A 22,239-nucleotide genomic window follows, 5' to 3' on the forward strand; every position below is an offset into this window, starting at 1 on the left:
TCAATTAGTGTCTTGTTAAAAAGATAGTGTTACAAAGTATAGTAAAGCATTACATTGTATATTTTGACTGTATTTCAAATTTCTGTTTTGTTTCCAACAGTTTTGTTGACTTATGTTGGGTGGAACAATTTGTGAGTGACCCTGAGATTTTGCATGGCTTGAATCTGGTGATATCTGGTGTCTCCCCAAGTGGTTTGTTGAAGTTTTGGATAATTAGAAGTATTTCTTACAGAAGTAAATATTTCAGTAAACATTGTTTCATTCAAACTCTCAAAATATAAAATACAAAGAAATGTTATTCTCTATTTATTTTTATAAAGATTATAGTCTTTATCTAACTCTTCTTAGTTCATTTGAACTAAATCAATGAATTTGTCAACAGAACAAACCTTACCAGTGGCTTTAGAGGAAGAGCAAGAAAAGTGTGAAAGAAGTGAAAAGAAGCAATCACAGGTATATGAAAATTTAAGTTCTTGTTTAATATTAGGGTTTTTTTTTTTGCTTTACTAACAAAGCATAGTCCAAATGACATGACCTTTCAGACTATACCTTTAGAATCCAATAGATCATAATTTTATATTTAATTTTTAAAACATCTTAACCAGTTATGAAACTTAAGATATTCTTACTATCTCTAGTAACTATTAGTTATTCTAGTAATTCTTAGTATCTCTAGTAACTCATAGCTGTCTTTACCCTTGGAATTGAAGCAAGAAATTTTCAGAATTATCTTGCTGTTTTATTTATATAACCTTACTCATAATACACAAGGTAACATGAAGTATTGGGTCATATTACTGAGGAATAGAAATTATGAACAGTTTAACAACAATGGCCACTGAGTTAAAGTAGTATTAAAGGAGTCATCATTGCCAGTGCTTCAAATGTTGCAGTTTTATATTTCTGGTCACCAGTGCCGAGGTTAAAGATTTATTCTGTTTTGTGGTCACCAGTTGACTTCTGTGTCTGTGTTCAGGGAGTGAATGGGGTCATAAAAGTCAATGCAGTTGCCTATTATGAGAATCCTACCTTGCAGAATGGGACCTTTGGTGTCAGGGTGTGAACAATAACTTTATTTCAACATAAATACATAGTAAACATTACTAAAATTTAAAAAATCCAAACCCTATCACTACCGGAACTTAAAATATATTAGAAGTGGATATAAGCAGAAATTCTATCTAGATACATAACACTATCGTAGTATATCATTTGAATTAGAATTTAAAATTTTGCTTCTCTTTCTTATTGGTGTTCAGTTTAGCTCTTAATAATTTAGTGTTTGCCTAGTGCTCTAGTTAATCTTCAGAAATAAACATGCACTGTAAGGGCTCACTCTTTCTGGTATGCTTAGGTAAAGTCTTTGTAAGAGAGGAAGCTTTTATAATACTACCTATCATCTTTGAATTCATTTCTGGTAGATTTTACACAAATGCATTAAGTTTAGTCCAAACAGACACTGAGAGTTCAGCTTGCTGGTTCATGTTTCTGTCCTATGTTAAGCCAAGGCAAATTATTTTTCACTTTTTAGTTACAATCCCATAATTTAAGAGTAGCAACACATAGATTAAGTTTCACAGTTAAATTTTAACTATTTTCTAATATTTCTTTGTTTATACTTGATTAAAGCTAATTTTAAAACATACACTCTGACAGAAAAGACATCTGAGAAACAAAATAAGCAAATTTGTTTTCCATTTTGCACCTGCCCCCCCCCCCAAAAAGTCTCAAGAACCAGAACTGGGTAAGAACAGTGATAAAGGGACTCAATCTATATATTCATGACTTTCTTTAAAATTCATTACAAACAAGTTCAAGCTGAATATTGGTAAAAGTTCTGAAAACTCCAAAATTACTGCTTGCCCCGAGGAAGAGCTCCTACATGGTAACTCTAAAGAGGGATGAACAAAAAAGGAGTGCCCTCTAGTCTGATGAATCATGTCCCTGATTGTGAGGAGAAAAATGTATCTGGAGGGTCTAGCTCTGTGGCAGTCCAGGCAGCGCCTGAACAGAGGAAGCCCATGTCAAATGTCTTTTTATTCCATTCACACTCCAGGTCCCTGAAATACACTTACTAGTCATCTTCTAAGCTTCATTTAAATTAAAATAAATCAGACTATAAAAATGATAACAAACCAGACACACAGCTTCTTTCTAACACAGATGATGAAAATTTTTGTTATGATATAGAAACTGAAAAAGTAAGGAACGCAGTAATTATGATTGAAATGAAAGATGATTAAGAGTTTGACATGCAAAAGGAAAAATATATAAACCCAAATACCACTAATTGGAAATTAGACATTAGGCATTGGTCTCAGTCTAGAGATCCAGAAAGTCTTTTTGATTTGTGGTTTACCCACCCCAAAGAAATGAAGCGTATGATTCAGATAGAAAGTCACAGTATTTCTGCTCCTACAGATACTTATAAAAACAGAAAACCAACACAGTGCTTATTCCAGAAGCCGCTGTATGACAATCCCAGTGTTAATAACTACAAAAGTATGAATCTTGAATTATAAAATGCGGGTTATTCTTTGCCACATAGTGAGAGAACATCAAAAATATAGCTAGAAGACTTACAGCAAGATATTCCAAGGTCACTAACATAGCACATGTATACATATGTAACAAACCTGCACATTGTGCACATGTACCAAAACTTAAAGTATAATAATAGTAAAAAGAATGAGGTAGGCATGTTACAAGTAGAGTTCCTGGCTTTGGAGAAAGAGAAAGTCCAACTTCAAAAAGACGGAGGTTCACTTGCTGCTTCTTTTTTCTCTTTATCAATTATTTGATTTAGTCAAATTTTCTATTCAAGAAAATCTCATGTGTACAGTTACAGCGGGGTTTTCTAAATGTGTAATTATGTGTCAAAGTAGATTAGTCCTGCTATCTAAACAACGGTTCTGGAGAATGTTCTCATAATGTTTCTTCATTAATCAACCTAAGTCTCACTCTCAGTCTTCCAAGTGGCATATGAGCTGGGAAACTAATTCAGCCATATACCATGTGACCTTCTGAACCAGATCAACATAAAGAAATTGCTAAAGAAATAAGCTTTAGATTCTAGATTCTTTTTTCTGTATTCATTTAGGGATGAATTACATTTATTTAATGATAGAATGGGAATACAATGGGAGGGAAGCAATGACTGAGATGAGCCACAAAAACACGTCTAGCCTTGAGAGTTGCAATGAATATTCCCAGCCAAATGAGTCTGTTTAATGTGTTTTCATGCACGCCAGTTTATCTGCTTAGCTCAAACTGTTTGAATGTATAGTTCCATCATGCTTATTTCCAATATTTTGAAAACAAATATATACTTCCACATATTTTAAAAAATCACCACTCCAATATTTCTGTTGAATCAGACCTTACATTATGTTGTTTAATAAAGTATGTTAAGTTTTGGCATGTATGATTTTTATCATGTAAGAAAGAAGCATAATTTCTTGGCTAAAAATTTAGCCTTTGACTCTTTAGTAGAAAGTTGAGTTCTGTACATGGTGTTCTAAAGATAGACAAAAATCGAGAGATTTTCTTCTTTCAAAGTAAAAGCAGATGAGGCCTTTTCCCACCCTCTGAGGTGTTAAATTGCTTTGCTCAAGTTAGACTTTTAATATATCTGACTAATTTGATAAATTTATCTGGTAATTTATGTAATTCAGCAATATGGAATTGTATCACGCTATTTGGTGCCGTGAAATGCTGGGGAATGCCACCTCAAGAGCTCTGGATGAAACATTTCATATGTCTTGGTTGGTTTGACTCCCATTTTCAGTAGATAATGGGGCTAAAGTAGATAACAGTACTGTATGTTTTCTACCTATAAATGTTTGTGGTAATTGAATGTGAAATCTGGGAAGCATCTCGTTTTCCAGAATTCTGCACTAGAAACTCAGCAGTTTCACTCTGCTTCTTGTGTTGTGGCAAACATTGGTTCCCATAGTTCAGGGAGAACTTTCACTTTTTTGATATCCCAGGATCCAAAAAAAAAAAAAAAAAGAGATAAAAGGCAGTGGGGAAAAGAATAGCTCAGTGCAGAAAAGGGATAACTTCTTTACTCTTCCTGAAGGCCTACAAGGTCACATCCTCTTAATCTGGCTATTTCATGTAAAATCCAGGTGGCAATGACAGAACATATATGTCATGCCTGTGTCTTTTTATTTCTCTGTTTCTGCCAGTCAGATAGCATAAACGTTTATATCAGATAGCAAAGAGTGGATGCGAATAAAAGCACAAAATGGAGAAGAGTCCTTTTTGAAATTTTGGAAAATTATTCCATTCACTCAAACAGAAATGAGCAGACTTGACAAAAATTTCAATGATAAAATGATAAGTATCTTATAATTATTATGTATAATGATAAAATTAAAGTAAGCACAAAATACTTTTATCATTAAAATGGTGATAGTTAACCTGAATCAAGTGAAAAAATCAGGGAAAAAGTTTTTTTATTGAATAAAATAATAATTATTATTCATATTACTTTTATTAAAGGTCAAAGAAGGAAATAATACAAACAAAAGTGAAAAACTACAACTCAGAAAATGTATGTCATAGTACGTCTTCTGCTGCTGTTGACAGATTAACCAAAAAGAGAAAGGTTGGGAAAACGTATCCTCAGCAATTTCCCAAGAAACTGAAGGAAGAGCATGATAAGTAAGTAAGCCTATAGCAGTGTGTTTTTGTTTGTTTTTTTATTTGTTTTTTTTTTTTTTCTGAGATGGAGTTTCTCTCTTGTTGCCCAAGCCGGAGTGCAATGGTGTGTTCTCACCTCACTGCAACCTATGCATACTGGGTTCAAGTGATTCTCCTGACTCAGCCTCCCTAGTAGCTGAGATTACAGACATGTGCCACCCTGCCCAACTAATTTTTTGTATTTTTAGTAGAAATGAGGTTTCACCATGTTATCCAGGCTTGTCTCGAACTCCTGACCTCAGGTGTTCTGCCCACCTCGGCCTCCCAAAGTGCTGGGTTTACAGGAGTGAGCCACCGTGCCTGGCCACCTATAGCAGCATTTCTCAGCAGATAATTGTCATTGTGCTATAAACTAATTCAAAATTGGACTAATGTTCCTTATGATTAACAAGTTTTATAGTTTTACCAGGGATATTTAGCCCTGCCTGGTAATCAGAAAAATGCAAATTAACATAAAATAAGATATATTTTGTAAAGTCATGCTGATATTGAAAAAGTAATTACTACCATTGAAAATGTGAGGAAAAAGGCATTCTCATACACTGTTGGTATATGAAATTGGTAAATTATTTCTGAAGGGTAACTTAGTGCTGTGTATCAAAATTTCAAATAACCTGACATCCCTTTAACTCAACAACTCCACTTCTGGGACTAGATTTCACAGGAAAACATAACTTGTGTAAACATACACATACTTATTAAGGGCATTAATTATATATTACACATAATGAACAACAGCTTAATAAATATATAAAATATATGTAATAAGAAGGTGAATTGGAAGTATTAAGAAAGAATTATAAAAAGTGTGGGGTAACAGATGTTAGACTCTTTAGCCTAGTTTTAGATGACAATCATCTGCAGATATAGTTTGTGTGAGAGACATCTTACTCTGTAAATCATTTGGAGAGACACCTACAATATTTCATAGAGATGAAAATTTATTTCTAGTGAACTTATACGCTTGTCAATAAATAGTAACTTAAAAAATTTAGTTGATTGTAAATGATCTTTTCTAATCGGGGAGTAATTATGACTGTGTGATTTGAAAAGGTAATTTTGAACTTCTAACTATACTGAATTATTTCCAGTATCCTTTTTTATAATACATACTAGAGTGACTAGTAACAAAAACTTTAGCAGAATATTCTTTCCTTACTACTTTTCAAGTATATGCATTAGTTTGAAGATGTTGAAGTGAGAAATTAAATATCTGAGAACTATAAAGGATAAATAATCCAGAACATAGAAATTTTATTAGGATGATAAAGAGCATCTGCAGAGGTAGATCACAGGATGATCTCTTTGTTTTTTAACAAAATGAATTTTAAGATAAATGTCTTTATCTGCAGATGCATCTTAAGACAAGAAAGTGAAGAAAAAACAAATGTTAATATGCTGTACAAAAAAATAGAGAAGAATTAGAAAGGAAAGAGAAACAATATAAGAAAGAAGTTGAAGCAAAACAACTTGAACCAACTGTTCAATCACTAGAGATGAAACTGAAGACTACAAGAAATACTCCAAATCAGATAAATCAATCTTTGGTAAAAATTCTATATTTTAAACTTTATTTTATCAATGTTACTTATAATATCCTCTTGATGTAATATATAATATTTTGGTATAAAACAAACCAGAAATGTTATCTCATTTTCAAAAAATGAATGATGACACTTACAGGTACAATTATTAATATTTATTATAAATCTTGGCATCCACATAGGATATTATTTTATTACAAAGAGCTTTTGAAAACAATAATATGCCATAATATATACTTAGTGATAACCTATTGATAAAGATTTTTTTCCCAGTAAAATTGTTCCTTGTACTTCCCGCTATTTCATATTGATTACTGTACCTAATACTATAAAGAGGAAACAAATTATTGCAATCACAAATAATCTCATGATATTCTAAGAAGAGCTCTATAAATTTTATCTTATTTACCATTGGTGTTTTGAAATAAAAGTTTTCTTTCGTATTGATACATTTACACCACAGAAGTAACTGTGATCTGTCAGAGAACTAGAAGTAGAGTCAGAAGTCCTGGGGAAAATCCTGTAGCTTGCTTATATTTTTAACATTTCTTTTTCAAAATTGTGGTAACTAGATGAGTTCATCAATGAATGTATATAGGAGTGACTAGTATAATGTCTAGATTTATTATTTAGTAAATGTAATTCTTGCAACTGACTATAAAAGTGTTACAAGAGTCAAATTGAAATAGAATGTTATCAGCGAAACAGAACTGTAGTAACTCTGGGAAATTTTATCTGTCCAAATACGTGTGAAGTAAAGTTCTTACTATAGGGTGGTGTATGGGTTAGATATCAAAGTGTAAATGCAATTTTTTGATATACTTTAATTTAGTCAAATTTGTTAATGCTTTAATTTATGCTTTTGAGTTTGTTGTAATTCAGGGAAAGGCTTTTCCAATTCTGAAATTCTTAAAAATTCTCTGGTGTGCGTGTGTGTGTGTGTGTGTGTTTACTTTTATAAATTCATTGACTTTAAATAAATTTCTGAACTTTTTGGAACTTATGCTCTATAAGGTTCAAAGTTTTGCTTCAACTTTTTCTCCAGTTGGATATCCACTTACAGTAACCTTTTTAGTATATGGATGTGCAGGTTATTCTTTAACTTCATAGGTAATCATGATATGTTATTTTATTGAGTACTAGCTAAAACTTTCTTTTGTTTTATTTAGGATTTTCATAATCACGAAGAAATGAAAGATCTGATGGATGAAAATTGCATTTTGAAGACAGATATTGCTATACTCAGACAGGAAATATGCACAATGAAAAATGACAACCTGGAAAAAGAAAATAAATATCTTAAGGACGTTAAAATTGTGAAAAAAAATAAATGCTGCCCTTGAAAAGTATATAAAACTCAATGAGGAATTGATAACAAAAACAGAATTCCGGTATCAACAAGAGCTTAATGATCTCAAAGCTGAGAATACAAGGCTCAATTCCGAACTGTTGAAGGAAGAAGAAAGCAACAAAAGACTGGAAGCTGAAATTGAATCATCAGTCTAGACTGACTGCTGCTATAAGTAAACACAGTGAAAATGTGAAAACAGAAAGAAACCTAAAACTTGCATTAGAGTGAACACAAGATGTTTCCGTACAAGTAAAAATGAGTTCTGATATTTCCGAAGTAGAAGATAAGAATGAGTTTCTTACTGAACAACTTTCTAAAACGCAAATTAAATTCAATACCTTAAAAGATAAGTTCCGTAAGAAAAGAGATACTCTCAGAAAAAAGTCATTGGCTTTAGAAACTCTCCAAACGACCTAAGCCAAACACAGCAGCAAATAAAGGAAATGAAAGAGAGGTATGAAAATGCAGAAGCTAAAGTGAATAATTCCACTGGAAAGTGGAGCTGTGTAGAAGAGAGGATATGTCAACTCCAACATGAAAATCCGTGCATTGAACAGCAACTAGATGATGTTCATCAGAAAGAGGATCATAAAGAGATAGTAACTAATATCCAAAGAGGCTTTATTGAGAGTGGAAAGAAAGACCTCATGCTAGAAGAGAAAAATAAGAAGGTAATGAATGAATGTGATCATTTAAAAGAAAGTCTCTTTCAATATGAGAGAAAGAAAGCAGAAAGAGTAGTAAGTATCAAGGAAGATAAATATTTTCAAACTTTTAGAAAGAAAATTTAAACATTTGGTTCTGGATACATGTTGAACTTAGTTGAATATAAAAATCAATGGATAAAAAGTGTGTTTACCATACTGTATGATTCCATTTACATGAAGCATCCAGAAAAGATAAACGTATAGGGACAAAAAGTAGAATAATGTTTGCAAAGGGCTGGGGCTGAAAGCTGGTAGTGACTGCTAATGGGCGTGAGGGATCTTGCAGTGATGGAAATGCTGTAAAGTTGGATTGTAGAGATGGCTGCACAACTCAGTAAATGGACTAAAAAATCTTTTAACTTTAAGTTAAAACAGATACATTCTATAGTATGTAAATTATATTTCAACAAAGCTGTTTTAATTTTAAAAAAAAGGAAAACCGTGTTTACTATACCAGCTTAGAAACGTGCCTCATTTCTATGAAATAAAAGGTAGAGGTGAGAGATGATTTACTTTGAGAAAAGACATTGTGTCACCTATGAAATTTTATTAGGCACAGAGTCATATTTTAAGGTAGATAGTTCTGTACTGCTGAAATAATAATTTTAATGACTTTATGTTGCCACATGTTAAGACCATAATGTAAGTATAAATGGAAATGTTTACACCTGAAATGAGTATTTTCAAATTAAAATTTAATTGATTTTCTTTGACACTTAATTCTAGATTTCCCAGATGAACTGAAGTGTATTGCTGTGTCTTGTAATACCTTGCTTTAAGTAGCTTTTTATGTATTTTAGTTGGTATATCTTTGTTATTAATCATATTAATTTAACAAATCTGAAAATATGTCAAATTACATATTTTTTTGACTATGTAATGTTTTAAAGGCACCTAATTGTTATAAAATCATAATTTAGGATACATGTGGTAATATTTAGCAAAACTATATTTGGTTTAGTCTTCCCACTGGTATTTATAGTTTACTTTGAATATGTATATTAATAATTAGCTCCTAATTTTTATTTCAAGGCTCAATGACTATCATTGGAATATAATTTTCTTCAGTACAAAGATACTTGTAGCTGCCTGTGATTTATGAGTAAGGCATTAGATCCCTATTTTCAGACTGAGGGGTGGCAGGCTTCACGTACAGTGGGAATGGAGTAATTATAGGAGGGAGTTGTAGGAGCTTTGAAGTCAGAGAGGGAGGAAGAGACCTGTTTACCTAGGACCTCAAAGGCCTTTGGAATTTTACTTTTATTCTGAGATAGGAATCTGTTGGAAGGATTTGAACAGGTGATTGAATATGTCAGGAACTTTGAGGTTGAGTTGAGCTTCTAAGATGATTGAATGGTGGGATGAATCTGTTATGTAAGTAAGAGAATACCAACTTGGCAGGAAGAGAACATATTGTGCATCCCTCACTGAATTCAGTAATAAATACAAATGTGTACATGTGATTAAAAGAAGGTGAATTGATATGTGTGGTGATAATTTTCAAAGTAGGTATGTTAGAGTTAAATATTATTAACATAATTTAATAATAAGGCAATTTATAAAATCAGTAACAAAAATATTTTCTCAGGTGGTTGTGAGACAACTTCAACAAGAAGCGGCTGACAGCCTAAAAAAATTAACTATGTTAGAGTCTCCACTGGAAGGTATATCACATTATCACATTAATTTGGATGAGACACAGGTCCCAAAGAAGAAATTATTTCAAGTGGAAAGTCAAGTATGTATGGAACTTAGCATGTCAACTGTTATTCTGTAGCTAGTTGAATTACATAACATGTTTTAGGATACTAATTATGGCAGAAGCTTGATTTTTTATTTTCATTACAATGAATTATTTCCATTTTACTATCTCTATAATGTACTTATTTTTTTATATAGTGACTTTCATTCTACCATTTTGAAAAATCCATTGCATACCTTTTCTCTTACAATATGTACCCTTGGAAAAGTTGAGAATTATACATCATTCCTCATAGAAAACTGACTTTTGTCCTGTTAAAACAGTATTTTTAAGTAATTTTTGTATTGCTCTGATGAGGCAGGCCAGATTAAATCAGAGAAGAATGTTTCATGGAATGTTCCAGAAAATTGTCTTATTTCTTCACTTTTGTGAGTGGACACAGAATCTGTGTCTATTTATTTCACAGATTCTAGGTTAACTTGTACAGAAAGGCCATTATACTATTCTTTTAAAAGTGCATGTTTTAGGTTAATTTACAAACTATTTGAAAAGTTAGGCATTTTCTTTATTTATCTTTTATTTAAAATATACTATAAAACTGTGGAAATATTTAAATTTGAGATAACATGTACATCAAAAATTGAGAGTTGAGAAAATTATCTTGATCCTGCCTTTGGATTTTAAAAACAGTTTCACTGAGATATCATTCACATTTCAGAGAGTTCAACCATTTAAAATGTACAACGCAGTATCTATTAGTATATTCACAGCATTTTCATCACCCTGAAAAGCAACCCTACATCTCCTAGGCATGACTGCAGCCTTCCTCCATGTCCCTCCACCTACCTCTGTTGTAGGCGACCACCATCTATCTACTTTTGTCTCCATATGTTTGCCTGTTCTGCTTATTTCATATACATAGAGTTATACAATACGTAGTCTTTGTGACTGGCTTTTTCACTTAGCATAATGTTTTCAGAATTCACTTAGCATAATGTTTTAGCACACATTGGTAGTTTATTTCTTCTTATAGTTAAATGATATTCTATTCCATGGCTACACTGGTTTTCCATTCTTTCATCAGTTGATGGACCTTTAGGTTAGTTTCCACTTTTTAGCTTTTATGAAAAATGCTGCTGTGAACATTCACTTACAGGTTATTATGTGGACACGGGTTTTTATTGCTCTGCCATTGGACTTTATCCTCAGAGTTAAGTGGGCAGATTTCAGCACTTGTCTTGCTCATGCTATTCTTTCTACCTTCTCAGTTTCTGTTCATCTAGCCTCATTCACTCAGACGTGGCAGACAATTTATTGTTTTCATGAAGCTTTCTCTGACTGTTCTCTCATTGACCTTATGTGTTAGCAATCATTGTCTAGTCTGTGCAGAAAAACTTAGTTCTTAATTTTACATGGCTTTTTTTATGGAAGATAATTTTCTCTCATTATAAATTTGCTTAATGGGGGAATAATATATAATATGTATGCCACCTATCCTTGCATACATTGAAAATATTTTAGCTTAGAAGTTTGTAGCATACAATTCAATACTTTATACCATACCAATTATTTCTTCTTTGAGACCTTGACACAGTAAGGTTTATATTCTAAGTGTGTTTTTAGCAATTATATATCAAATCTAAACCAATTAGTTTAATACAGGAGACTTGTTAAATCACATATTTATGTTTTTCTCTCTATGAAAAAGAATCTAAATTGGCCTTTTTTCACTATGCAGCAGAACTGTATTTCTGGACTGCTACCAGTTTGTCAGCTGAACAGTTCTGGGTGCAGCTTGTCCGATGACAGATAGCAGAGCACCTCAATCTGAGTGCTCAGCAGAGTGCTTGTGAAGGCAGCACCACAGCAACAGTTGCTCAGAGGGAACGGATTCAGGAGCCTTGATTTAGCAATAGAGTCCAGGGTTTTCAGCTCAGTGCCTTTAGCCTGTCTCTGCTGGTCATGTCAGTTATGTACTATTCAATCCAGGAAGTGCTGTTTACATTGTAGTACATACATAGTCATTGCCTAATGAGTCATACAGAGAGAAAAGTAAGTTATAAATTATGTCCCCCATTTGCTGCAACTCTCAGTGGTAAGAATGATTCAGTGCAGCTATAGGAGAGTACTTCCATTGGCATGCCACCTGCCTAAAATACACAATTTTGTTAAGATATACAATAAAATTATTATGCTAATAGCAAATATTTTATGTAGCTCACTATGTTCCACGTAGTCTTCTAAGTGTTTCATGTTAGTCCCCAGTTAAACACCTGGTTTGGAAGGCTGAAGCAGGAGGATCGTTTGAGCCCATGAGTTTGAGACCAGCCAGAGCAATATAGTGAGACCCTGTCTCAAAAAAAAAAAAAAAATTAAACACTTATCTGAGGCATGGTGGTGCACGCCTGTAGTCCCAGCTACATTGGGAGGCCGTGGTAGGAGGGTCGTTTGAGCTTGGAATATTGAGGCTGTAGTGAACAGTGATCAAGCCACTGCGCTCCAGGCTGGGTAACAGAGGGAGACTCTGTCTCATAAATAAAACGTTTTGTATAGATTCCCATAGAAGTGAGTTAGACATCAGTCATAGAATTATTAGCCACTTTGATGTCTACCTTGGGAGTAAAACATATAATAAGGGGCAGCGTTAAACCATCTCAATCAATAGCCTCCAACTTCTCGAGAAGGTTCTTATTTCATGAATTTCTAAACAAGAGACTACCTGGATTAAGACATTTGGTGGACACCATTTTGAGATGAAGAATCTTGAGTGAGAAGAAGGGAGATCTCTACTTACTGAAGCTTCCCAATGACATAGTTAAGTGTCCCCCAAAAGAAACTTTAGAACAAGACTTTCATCATGCCATATCTCTATGGAAAAGGAATTTCTTTAAAAGAAAACAAAGGCAAACAATTGATAATATGATTCTCATGGGAAAGTTTTCATCATAAAAGAAAAAGAGGGCTGGGTGCCGTGGCTCACGTCTGTAATCCCAACACTTTGGGAGGCCGAGGTGCGTGGATTACCTGAGGTCAGCAGTTCAAAAACAGCCTGGCCAACATGGTGAAACCCTGTCTCTACTGAAAATACAAAAATTAGCCAGGTGTGGTGGTGTGCACCTGTAGTCCCAGCTACTTGGGAGGCCGAGGCAGGAGAATCACTTGAACCCAGGAGGTGGAAGTTGCAGTAAGCTGAGATGATGCCACTGTACTCCAGCCTGGATGACACAGTGTGACTCCATCTCAAAACAAAGAAAAAAAGAAAAACAAAAAAGAGACAAAGTATACTGGTCCAAAAAAGAAGAAAGCAAGAAAAAAAGGACAAAGTATACTGGTTACTATCATAACAGTGAGATAGTCCCCCTTTGAGATTAGAAAATAACAGTATACTCAAAGTAACATTAATGAGAACGAACATAAAATAGACAACATTCACTATCTACAAAAGTAATCTGCACCAATTAGCAATGTATGAGCATGTGGTTGAGAATATTTTCTATAATATGTGTACTAGAAGGAAGAGACCTCAAGAAAATGGTCAGAGCTGGAAATGTAGATTAGGGAATCTAGGTCAAAGTTTTGAGATTTTAGGAGTCCTGAGAGAATTTAAAAAGAGAAATAGCCACCAGGCATGGTGGCCACACCTGTAATCCCAGCACTTTGGGAGGCCAAGACAGGAAGATCATGAGGTCAGGAGTTCAAGACCAGTCTGGCCAACAAGTTTCTTATATAGGTAAACGTGTTCCATGATGGTTTGCTGCACCTATCAATCCATCACCTAGATATTAAGCCCTGTGCACATTAGTTATTGATCTTGATGCTCTCCCTCCTGACCCCAACAGGCCCCAGTGTTTGTTGTTCCCCTCCCCGAGTCCATGTGTTCTTATCGTTCAGCTCCCACTTATAAGTGAGAAGATGCAGTGTTTGGTTTTTTCTTCCTGCATTAGTTTGCTGAAGATATCAGCTTCGGGTTCATCCATATCCCTGCAAAGAGCATGATCTCATTCATTTTTATGGCTCCATAGTATTCCATGGTGTATATATACCACATTTTCTTTATCCCATTATCACTGATAATGTCTATCTGGGTTGATTCCATGTCTTTACTATTGTGAATAGTGCTGCAGTGAACATGCAAATGCATGTATCTTTATAATAGAATAATTTATATTCCAACGTATGGTAATTTTAAATCAGTTTTGGTATTAAAAATCATGCATTTTGGAAAATATTGATAATGGAAAAATCCAAATTCTGCCAAAATATGTTGAGAAAATAGAGGGTAAATATATCTTTTCAAACTTTAAATGCCTCAGGCTCTTAGTTAATCTTCCCCAGATCTGGGAAGACCTAGAAGGGGCGAGATTGGGCTACCTTAATGAGGGCCATTTCAATCTCTTGGCCCTGCAGCAGCCATTTCAAAATACATCAAAAAATATATTTGGGGGTAAAATATTTTGATTTCCTTCAGCTTCTTCTCTCTGTGATGCTGCACCAGAATCAGATTAGAAAGGAAGCCACATTATAAGTGTTAATAAAACCCATCTGATGAGATTTGATAGTTTGAAGGGTGTGTTTCCCAGACACTTTAGATAGAAATTGGGGCCAAAGAAAACAAGGTCTTATTCCTCTATATAAATCTGTCAGTGCTTTAAGCAGTGAAAGAAAGATTTTTCATTTAATTTTACAGACTTGATACTAATGAAAAGGATAGCTTGTAAAATATAAATCTCTTTTTCTATAAAAAGGACACGTTGTTGATTCTCTTAGACCTTGAACCCTGGCCAGTGATTTGAAACCAAGTAGTACCTATCTCCAAATCTCTAGTACCAAATTAATTTGGGGTGGGGGGTAACAGTTTTATTGAGAAATAATGAACAGGCTATGCAATTCACTCATTTAAAGTATAGAATTCATTAACTTTAGTATTTTCAGAGAGTTATGCCGTCATCATTACAATTAATTTTAGAACATTTTCATCACCCGAAAAACAAACCCCACATCATTTAGCCATCTTCACCAGTTTTCTCATCCTCCGTCAGCCCTAGGGAACCACCCACCTTCTTTGTATACATTTGCCTATAAGTCTCTGAAATAAAAAGCAAGTGGTCTGCTGGGACTGGCTTATTTCACTTAGCATAATTTTTCATGCTGCATCTGTGCTGTAGCAGGTATTCATGCCGGGTTTTTGCTCCTTAGTTCAGCTACATCTGGGTTCTTCTCTCGTGACCAGGAAAAATTAAGCATGCAGACACATTGAGGAGGGCAGAATTTATTATGTGAAAGGACAGCTCTCAGCAAAGAGAGGGGTCCTGCAAAGAGGTTTCCACCTCACAATTGAATACCAGGATCACATGAGCTGAAGCGGCCAGGCTCCTCCTCTGCATAAGGCGTGAATTCCTGGTGACTCCACCCCATCCCCCCACTGCATGTGGGCCTCCGGTCTGCTGTGGGCATGTCCAGGCAAGACAAGTCCAGGTTCCCTTATCAGCACATAATATCTGGTGTAAACACTTGTGGGGCTGGTTGGAGATTCTCCGGGGACCCTTCTGTATCTGCCTAGGCATTTTGCTGTCTCCTCCTAATACGGTATCTGTACTTAATTTCTTCTTATTGCTGAGTAATATTCCACTGTATGTATACATCAAACATTTCATTTATCCATTCACCAGGTGATGGACCTTTGGGTTCTCTCCCACCCAAAGGTGACAGACGTTCTGGTTCTTTCCACTTTTTGACTCCTATTAATAATGCTGCTGTAAACATTTATGTATGAGTTTTTGTGCATGCGTATGTTTTTACTTTTCTGGAACATATACTTATGACTGGAATTTCTGTGTCATATGGTAACTTCATGCTTAACCCTTTAAGGAGCTGCCAGTTTGTTTTCCAAAGTGGCTGCATCACTTTACATTCCCAGCAGCATTAGATAAGGGTTTTAATTTCTTTACATTTTTCCTAACACTCTTTTTTCTTGAACAAAGATTTTATCCTGTGGTGTGAAGTGATACCACATGTGGTTTTGATTTACATTTTCCTAATGACTAATTACATTAGGCATCTATTAATGTGCTTATCCATCTTTATATCTTCTTTGCAGATATATCTATTCAAAATCTTTGCCCATTTTTTAAAATTGGCTTATCTTGTTATTTATTAATTGCAAGAGTTATTTATATTTCCTATATATGTAAGTCCCTTATCAGATACAGGCTTTTCAAATACTTTCTTCTACTTGGCGTCTTACCTTTTCACTTCTTCATACTGTCTTCTGAGGCACAGAAGTTTTCAATTTTGAAGTCCATTGAATCCATTTTTCCTTTGGAGTCATAGCTAAGAAAACACTGGCAAATGCAGTCACGAAGATTTATGCCAGGGTTTTCTTCTGAGGGTTTTATAGTTTTAGCTTTTACAGTTAACTATTTTATTTTGAGTTAATTATTAAATAAGATATTTGGTCGAACTTTATTTATTTTTTGCTTATGGATACCCAGTTGTCCCAGCACCATTTGTTGAAAAGACTATTCTTTTCCCATTTTGTTCTTTTGTTAAGCTTGTATAAAATCAATTGACTGTAAAAGTGCAGGCTTATTTTTAGATTGTCAATTCTTAGCTTGTTTATGTCTATTCTTATGTCAAGGCCCAATCGAATTGAATGAGAAGTTTTTTTCAATCATGTTGCATATTACCAGTTGTCTTATATCATAATAAAAATTAAATTTAGTGGAATGTCTGTAACTTCACCTTTTGTGTCACAAAGGAGTCTCTGGCCAGCTTATACCTTACTTCCTCTAAGACATGATCAGACGCCAGGCTTACAAGACACACTTAATTTCTTTTTTTCTCCATTCAAGCCTTTAGTCTCTTTTCCATTGCCTCCCACTATAGTTATATTTTCAGTAAGTTTTGGTTACAGGATCTGCTGACATAGTCTAATATTCAGTGCATTATGTTTTACTAACTCATTATAATTCATAGAACCTTCCATAGATGTTTACCATCTAGGAAGGAGATGTTTAAGTCTGAGCCACCAGCTTTTCTCAGTGGAAATCAAGTGAAGTCATCATCCTGCAGTTTACAGACCCTCTTTCCTCCTGGTAGCTAGTTCTCTTGGGTAGCACTGTGGCTAATCCTTTTCTTAGTGCAGATCTTGCATTCTCAGAAACCACAGTTCCCTTTATTGACCTCCCTTTACTGAAACAGAGATGCACAGCTCTGCTTTCTAGCTCAGTAGAGGATTCTTGGAATAAAACGTTTAACTCATTCCAAGAAAAAGTCTTAGGAGTGCAGCACTTCAAAATCAGATAACGTTCAGGCAATTTATCAGAGACACATAGTAGATTAGTATTTTGACTTTCAAAATTTCAGAGCCAAGTTGTGTGCTATAGAGAAGCATTGTGGCATAACATAGAGATGGGATGGTCTTAACTTCTCCATACAAACAAGCTTGGAGTAAGGTAAAGGAGAAATTGCATTTGTGTCTTAACACTCAAAAACACACTATGCTTATTTTACTTCTGTGAAGAATAAAAATCATTCCATAATATTCTCCTTATTTCCTCATTTAGAAAAGAAAATGAAAATTGAATACTAGGTTGATTAATAAATACTCAAAACTTCTTCTTTTAGAATTTTAGTTAATTGAAATCAGGTAAATGTCTGATTTTGCCTATGTCACCCAGTATTTCTAGGTGTTTTTCAAATCATACATCTTCTTGCTTCCCAGTCTTACTTCCTAACTTGAGGGGAAATTGTAAGAAGACACCCTTGCCTTGTTATCAGAGTTCATAATTGAAGGAGTTTTAGGAAAATTCCTCCTCAGCAGCTTATGTCTCTCTCCTGGTTATCTACTGCTTCTCAATAATGTTTGACATCAATAAATAAATATCAACATTTATTAGATCCTGCTTTAAAGGAGACTCTTTTCTGCTGCATAAGTTATGTTTCCTGTTGTCTCTTTTTAAAACTTATTTTCCTAACAATTACCCAGAGTCTTGTGGCTTGAAAGAAAAACATTTATTTTGCTCATGAACCTGTGGTTTGGGAAAAACTTGGCCAGGACAGCTTGTCTCTGCTCCCTTCAGCTTCCCTAGGAACAGCTGATCAGTTGGGGAAATGGAATCCTCTGAAGCTTTGGTCACCCACTTGTTTGATGGTTGATGCTGCCCATCGGCTGTAAACTTGGTTTGGACAGGCAGCATGAACACTGACACAGGCACTTTCAGGCTCTCTTTGTGGCCTGATGGCTCTCACAATTGGGGCTGGGTTCCAAGGGAAAACAGTCTGAGATAGGGAAGCCACATGGTATCCCTTTCACTACATTCTACTCATTAGAAGGAAGTCAGTAAGGCTGGCCCATATTCTGTTTTTTAAATGGGATGAATGTAGCTTCTCTTTTGTTTTAATTGACACATATATACATAATTATGGGCTATAGAGTGATATTTTTATACATGTTTATAGTGTGTAATGATCAAGCTAACTAGCACATTTACTACTTCAACCATTTTTCATTTCTTTGAATTGTGAACATTCAAAATTTTCTGGCTTTTTAAAAATATACAATAAGTCATAGTTAACCATATTCACCCTAAAATGCCACAGAACACCAGAACTCACTCCTCTTATCTAACTGTAATTCTGTATCCATTAACCAGCCTCCCCTCCCCTACTTCTGTGAGCTTTTTTTTTGTTAAGAGACAGGGTCTTGCTAGTGTAGTCTGGGCTCTGGGCAACTGTAGTCACCCAGACTGGAGACAGTGGTTTGATCATAGTTCACTGCAGCTTCAAACCCTTGGGCCCATCTGATCCTCACACCTCAGCCTCCTAAGCAGCTGGCATTATGGGCATGCACCATTGCACATGTCTGATTTTTGACTTTGTAGAGATATCTCCCTATGTTGCCCAGGGAGCTCTGGAACTTTTGGCCTCAAATGATTCTCTTGCCTTGGTCTTACAAAGAGCTAGGAAATTACAGGCATCAGCCATATTGCCCAGCCTTCAATTTTCCTTTAGCTCCCTTACATGAGTAAGAATGTGCAGTATTTATCTTTCTGTGTCTGCAGTTAACATAACATCCGTCAGACTGATCCACGTGGCCACGAATAACAGGATTTAATTCCTTTATATGGTGAATAGTATTCCACTGTGTTTGTGTGCCACAGTTTTTCGTCCATTCATTTGGTGATGGACATGTTGGTTGATTCCATACACAAGCTGTTGTGGATAGAGCTACAGTAAACATATGAGGACAGATATCCTTTTGATCTATTGTTTTCTTTTCTATTGCCTGAATATCCAGTAGTGGGGTTGCTGGATCCCTCGGCAGTCCCATTATTAGTTTTTTTGAGAAAACCTCCTGTTGTTCTCTATTGTGGCTGCACTAATTTACCTTCCCACCAACAGCATGTAAGAGTTTACTGTTCTCTGGAGCCTCACCAGCATTTGTTATTTTTTTGTCTTTTCAATGACAGCAATTTATTCAAATTGAAGCAAGATTATATCACATTGTAGATTTGATTTGTATTTCCCTGAGGATTAGTGATACTGAGCATTTTTAAATTTATTTATTGGATATTTGTATTTCTTTTTCCAAAAAAATGTATAGTTAGATATTTTACCCAATTTTAAACTGAGATTTTTTTTACTGTGAAGTTGTTTGAGTTTTTTTGTATATTTTGTATATTAGTCCCTTATTAGGTGAATAGCTTGACAATATTTTCTCCTATTCTACAGGTTTTCTCTTCACTTAGTTGTTTGCTGGACAGAAGCTCTTTAGCTTAATGTAGTGTCTTTTGTCTATGATTTGTTGTTTGCCTATGCTTCTCATGTCTTACCCATAAAAATCTTTGTGCAGACTAACGTCCTCAAGCATTTTCCCTATATTTACTTAGAGTAGTTTGATAATTTTGGGCCTTATATTTCAGTCTTCAATGGATTCTGAGTTTATGTTGTTATATGGTGTTACATAGGAAGCTAATATCATTCTTCTCCATATGGATATTTAGTTTTCCCAGTGTCATTCATTTGAAGAGGCTGTCCTTTCCCCAGCGTATATTCTTGGCATGTTCGTCCAAAATCAGTTGGCTGGAAATATGTGGATTTATTTCTGGGTGCCGTATTCTATGGTCTTTACCCCAAGAATCATTACTTCTTAAAATGCAATTCAAATTAGCATGAAACATTTGCAGTTTAAGGAAAGGCTTATAGCATCAGAGTTCTTAATCATAGATTTCATTATTTTGTGGTTTTTTTTGAGATAGGGTCTTTGTCTGTCATCCAGGCAGAAGTGCAGTGATAATAATTCACTGCAGCCCTGAACTCTGGGTACAATCCATCCTTTCACCTCAGTATCCCAACTAGCTGGGTCTACAGGCATGAACCACCATGCCCGGGTAATTAAAAAAAATTTTTTTTTCTAGAGATGGGGGTCTCACTATGTTGCTCTGGCTGATCTCAAATTCCTGGCCTCAAGTGATCTTTCTGCCACAGCTTTTTAAAGTGCTAGGATTACAGGCATGAGCCACCATGCCTGGTATAGAGTGTAATATCATTTTCAAAGTCTTATTCCTAGACCCATTTATTGACTTTGGCCTAAATAACTCAATATGATATCTCTGAAACTTTTTTTGACATACTGTGGGGAATGATAATGAAGGAAGGGGGTTAGACACTTTTTACTAGGAGATAACTTTGTGCCATTTAAGGAGGAACAAAAATGAATTATCAGAAAAATAAAAGTAAAATGAAGTACAAAAATTCTGTGGCAAAGATGATGATAGTAAAGAATATATTTTTATGACTCATGGTAGCTTTAACTTTGTTCTTAAAATTCTGAGTAATTTAAGGGTTCACATTTGAAGAATCTGCTGCATTACAGATAACATTTTATTGCAAGTAAATGCATTTCAAAATTTGCTATTGGTTTTGTATTAGATTATTCTCAGCCTACTTCATTATCAAGCTATACTATTTTATTCATGCAGTTTGATGATCTTACGGCGGAGAAGGAAGCTGTATCTTCAAAATGTGTCAATTTGGCTAAAAAGAATCAAGTTTTTCAACAGGAGTTATTATCTATGAAAAAAGTACAACAGGAATGTGAAAAACTTGAGGAGGATAAAAAGATGTTGGAAGAAGAAATATTAAATCTTAAGACACATATGGAAAACAGTATGGTAGAACTTAGTAAACTACAAGAATATAAATCAAAGCTAGATGAAAGGGCAATGCAGGCAGTAGAAAAATTAGAAGAAATCCATTTACAGGTAAGTTGTTTAAATCAGGTAAGTTTACTTGTAATGTGCTTTCATTTATTTCACTGCAAATTATATTTTGGAGATTATATATATATATATATATATAGTTTCCTCTGCCTCTCTTGTAGCAATCTGCTTTGTAGAGTTCTAGAAAAAAAAGATATCTGTTTTTTCTTTTAAATATTTAAATTTCCATTATTATTATTATAACAAAATCAATCTTTCAGAGTAATGATTCTCATTATGGAGTCATTTGATGATTAAGACCAGTTGGCATAGGAAAAAATTGTGATTTAGAAATTATGTGATAATTATGAATTGGTCTTAAGCTACAGTGTTCATTGATCACTTTTTAAAACTATGAATGGATTCTATTACTTTTTATATGACCAGATTACATTAATACTAGCATAATTACGATTTCAAATTTTTACAAATCAGACTTAATTCTGAATTCAGTTATTAGTTTTGATATTGCTGAAATATTTTAAACTTCATCCTCTTTTTTAACATATTCAAAAATACTCTTTGAATCACTGACTCAAAATGAAAGGCAACAAACATAATAATTAGGTTATAATTGTTTTAAAAGTGTATTCTTTTCCTCTGTTTTAGGAACAAGCACAATATAAAAAACAATTAGAGCAGTTAAACAAGGATATAATACAGCTTCACTAAATAAGAAGGAACTCACACTTAAAGATGTGGAATGTAAATTCTACAAAATGAAAACTGCTTATGAAGAGGTTACAACTGAGTTAGAAGAATATAAGGAAGCCTTTGCAGCAGCATTGAAAGCTAACAGTTCCATGTCAAAAAAATTAACTAACTAAGTCAAAACATACACTCATAGAAAATGAATTAAGCTCATTAATTTGTTTCAAAAGCATAATTTTTAGTGAGATGGCTTCAGGAGATTAGAAGGAAGTGAATGCCAATTTGACAATGTAATTTTGAAAAATAATGTTAGTAA

At 34.3% G+C, this 22,239-nt stretch overlaps 1 protein-coding gene across 1 annotated transcript; it reads left to right on the plus strand.

Moving 5' to 3' along the window:
• Window positions 1-366: 366 nt before the first annotated feature.
• Window positions 367-22,037, plus strand: LOC129393057 (putative ankyrin repeat domain-containing protein 20A12). The gene is made up of 5 exons (XM_063597392.1): window positions 367-453; window positions 7,968-8,342; window positions 9,898-10,047; window positions 20,994-21,275; window positions 21,882-22,037. Exons 1-5 carry the CDS (start codon window positions 367-369, stop codon window positions 21,942-21,944), a joined length of 957 nt encoding a protein of 318 aa, XP_063453462.1. The 3' UTR covers window positions 21,945-22,037.
• Window positions 22,038-22,239: the final 202 nt, after the last annotated feature.

This window comes from Pan paniscus, chromosome 17 (assembly GCF_029289425.2).
Source record: "Pan paniscus chromosome 17, NHGRI_mPanPan1-v2.0_pri, whole genome shotgun sequence".
In the NCBI taxonomy this organism is placed as follows: Eukaryota; Metazoa; Chordata; class Mammalia; order Primates; family Hominidae; genus Pan; species Pan paniscus.

What these genes read in the sequence shown, in the direction of transcription:
- LOC129393057 (XM_063597392.1), top strand. Translation starts at nt 367, where the DNA reads ATGAATTTGTCAACAGAACAAACCTTACCAGTGGCTTTAGAGGAAGAG. An exon ending in GAAAGAAAGCAGAAAGAGTA is followed by an intron (nt 8,343 to 9,897) that starts GTAAGTATCAAG and finishes ATATTTTCTCAG; the next exon opens with GTGGTTGTGAGACAACTTCA. An exon ending in TATTTCAAGTGGAAAGTCAA is followed by an intron (nt 10,048 to 20,993) that starts GTATGTATGGAA and finishes TTATTCATGCAG; the next exon opens with TTTGATGATCTTACGGCGGA.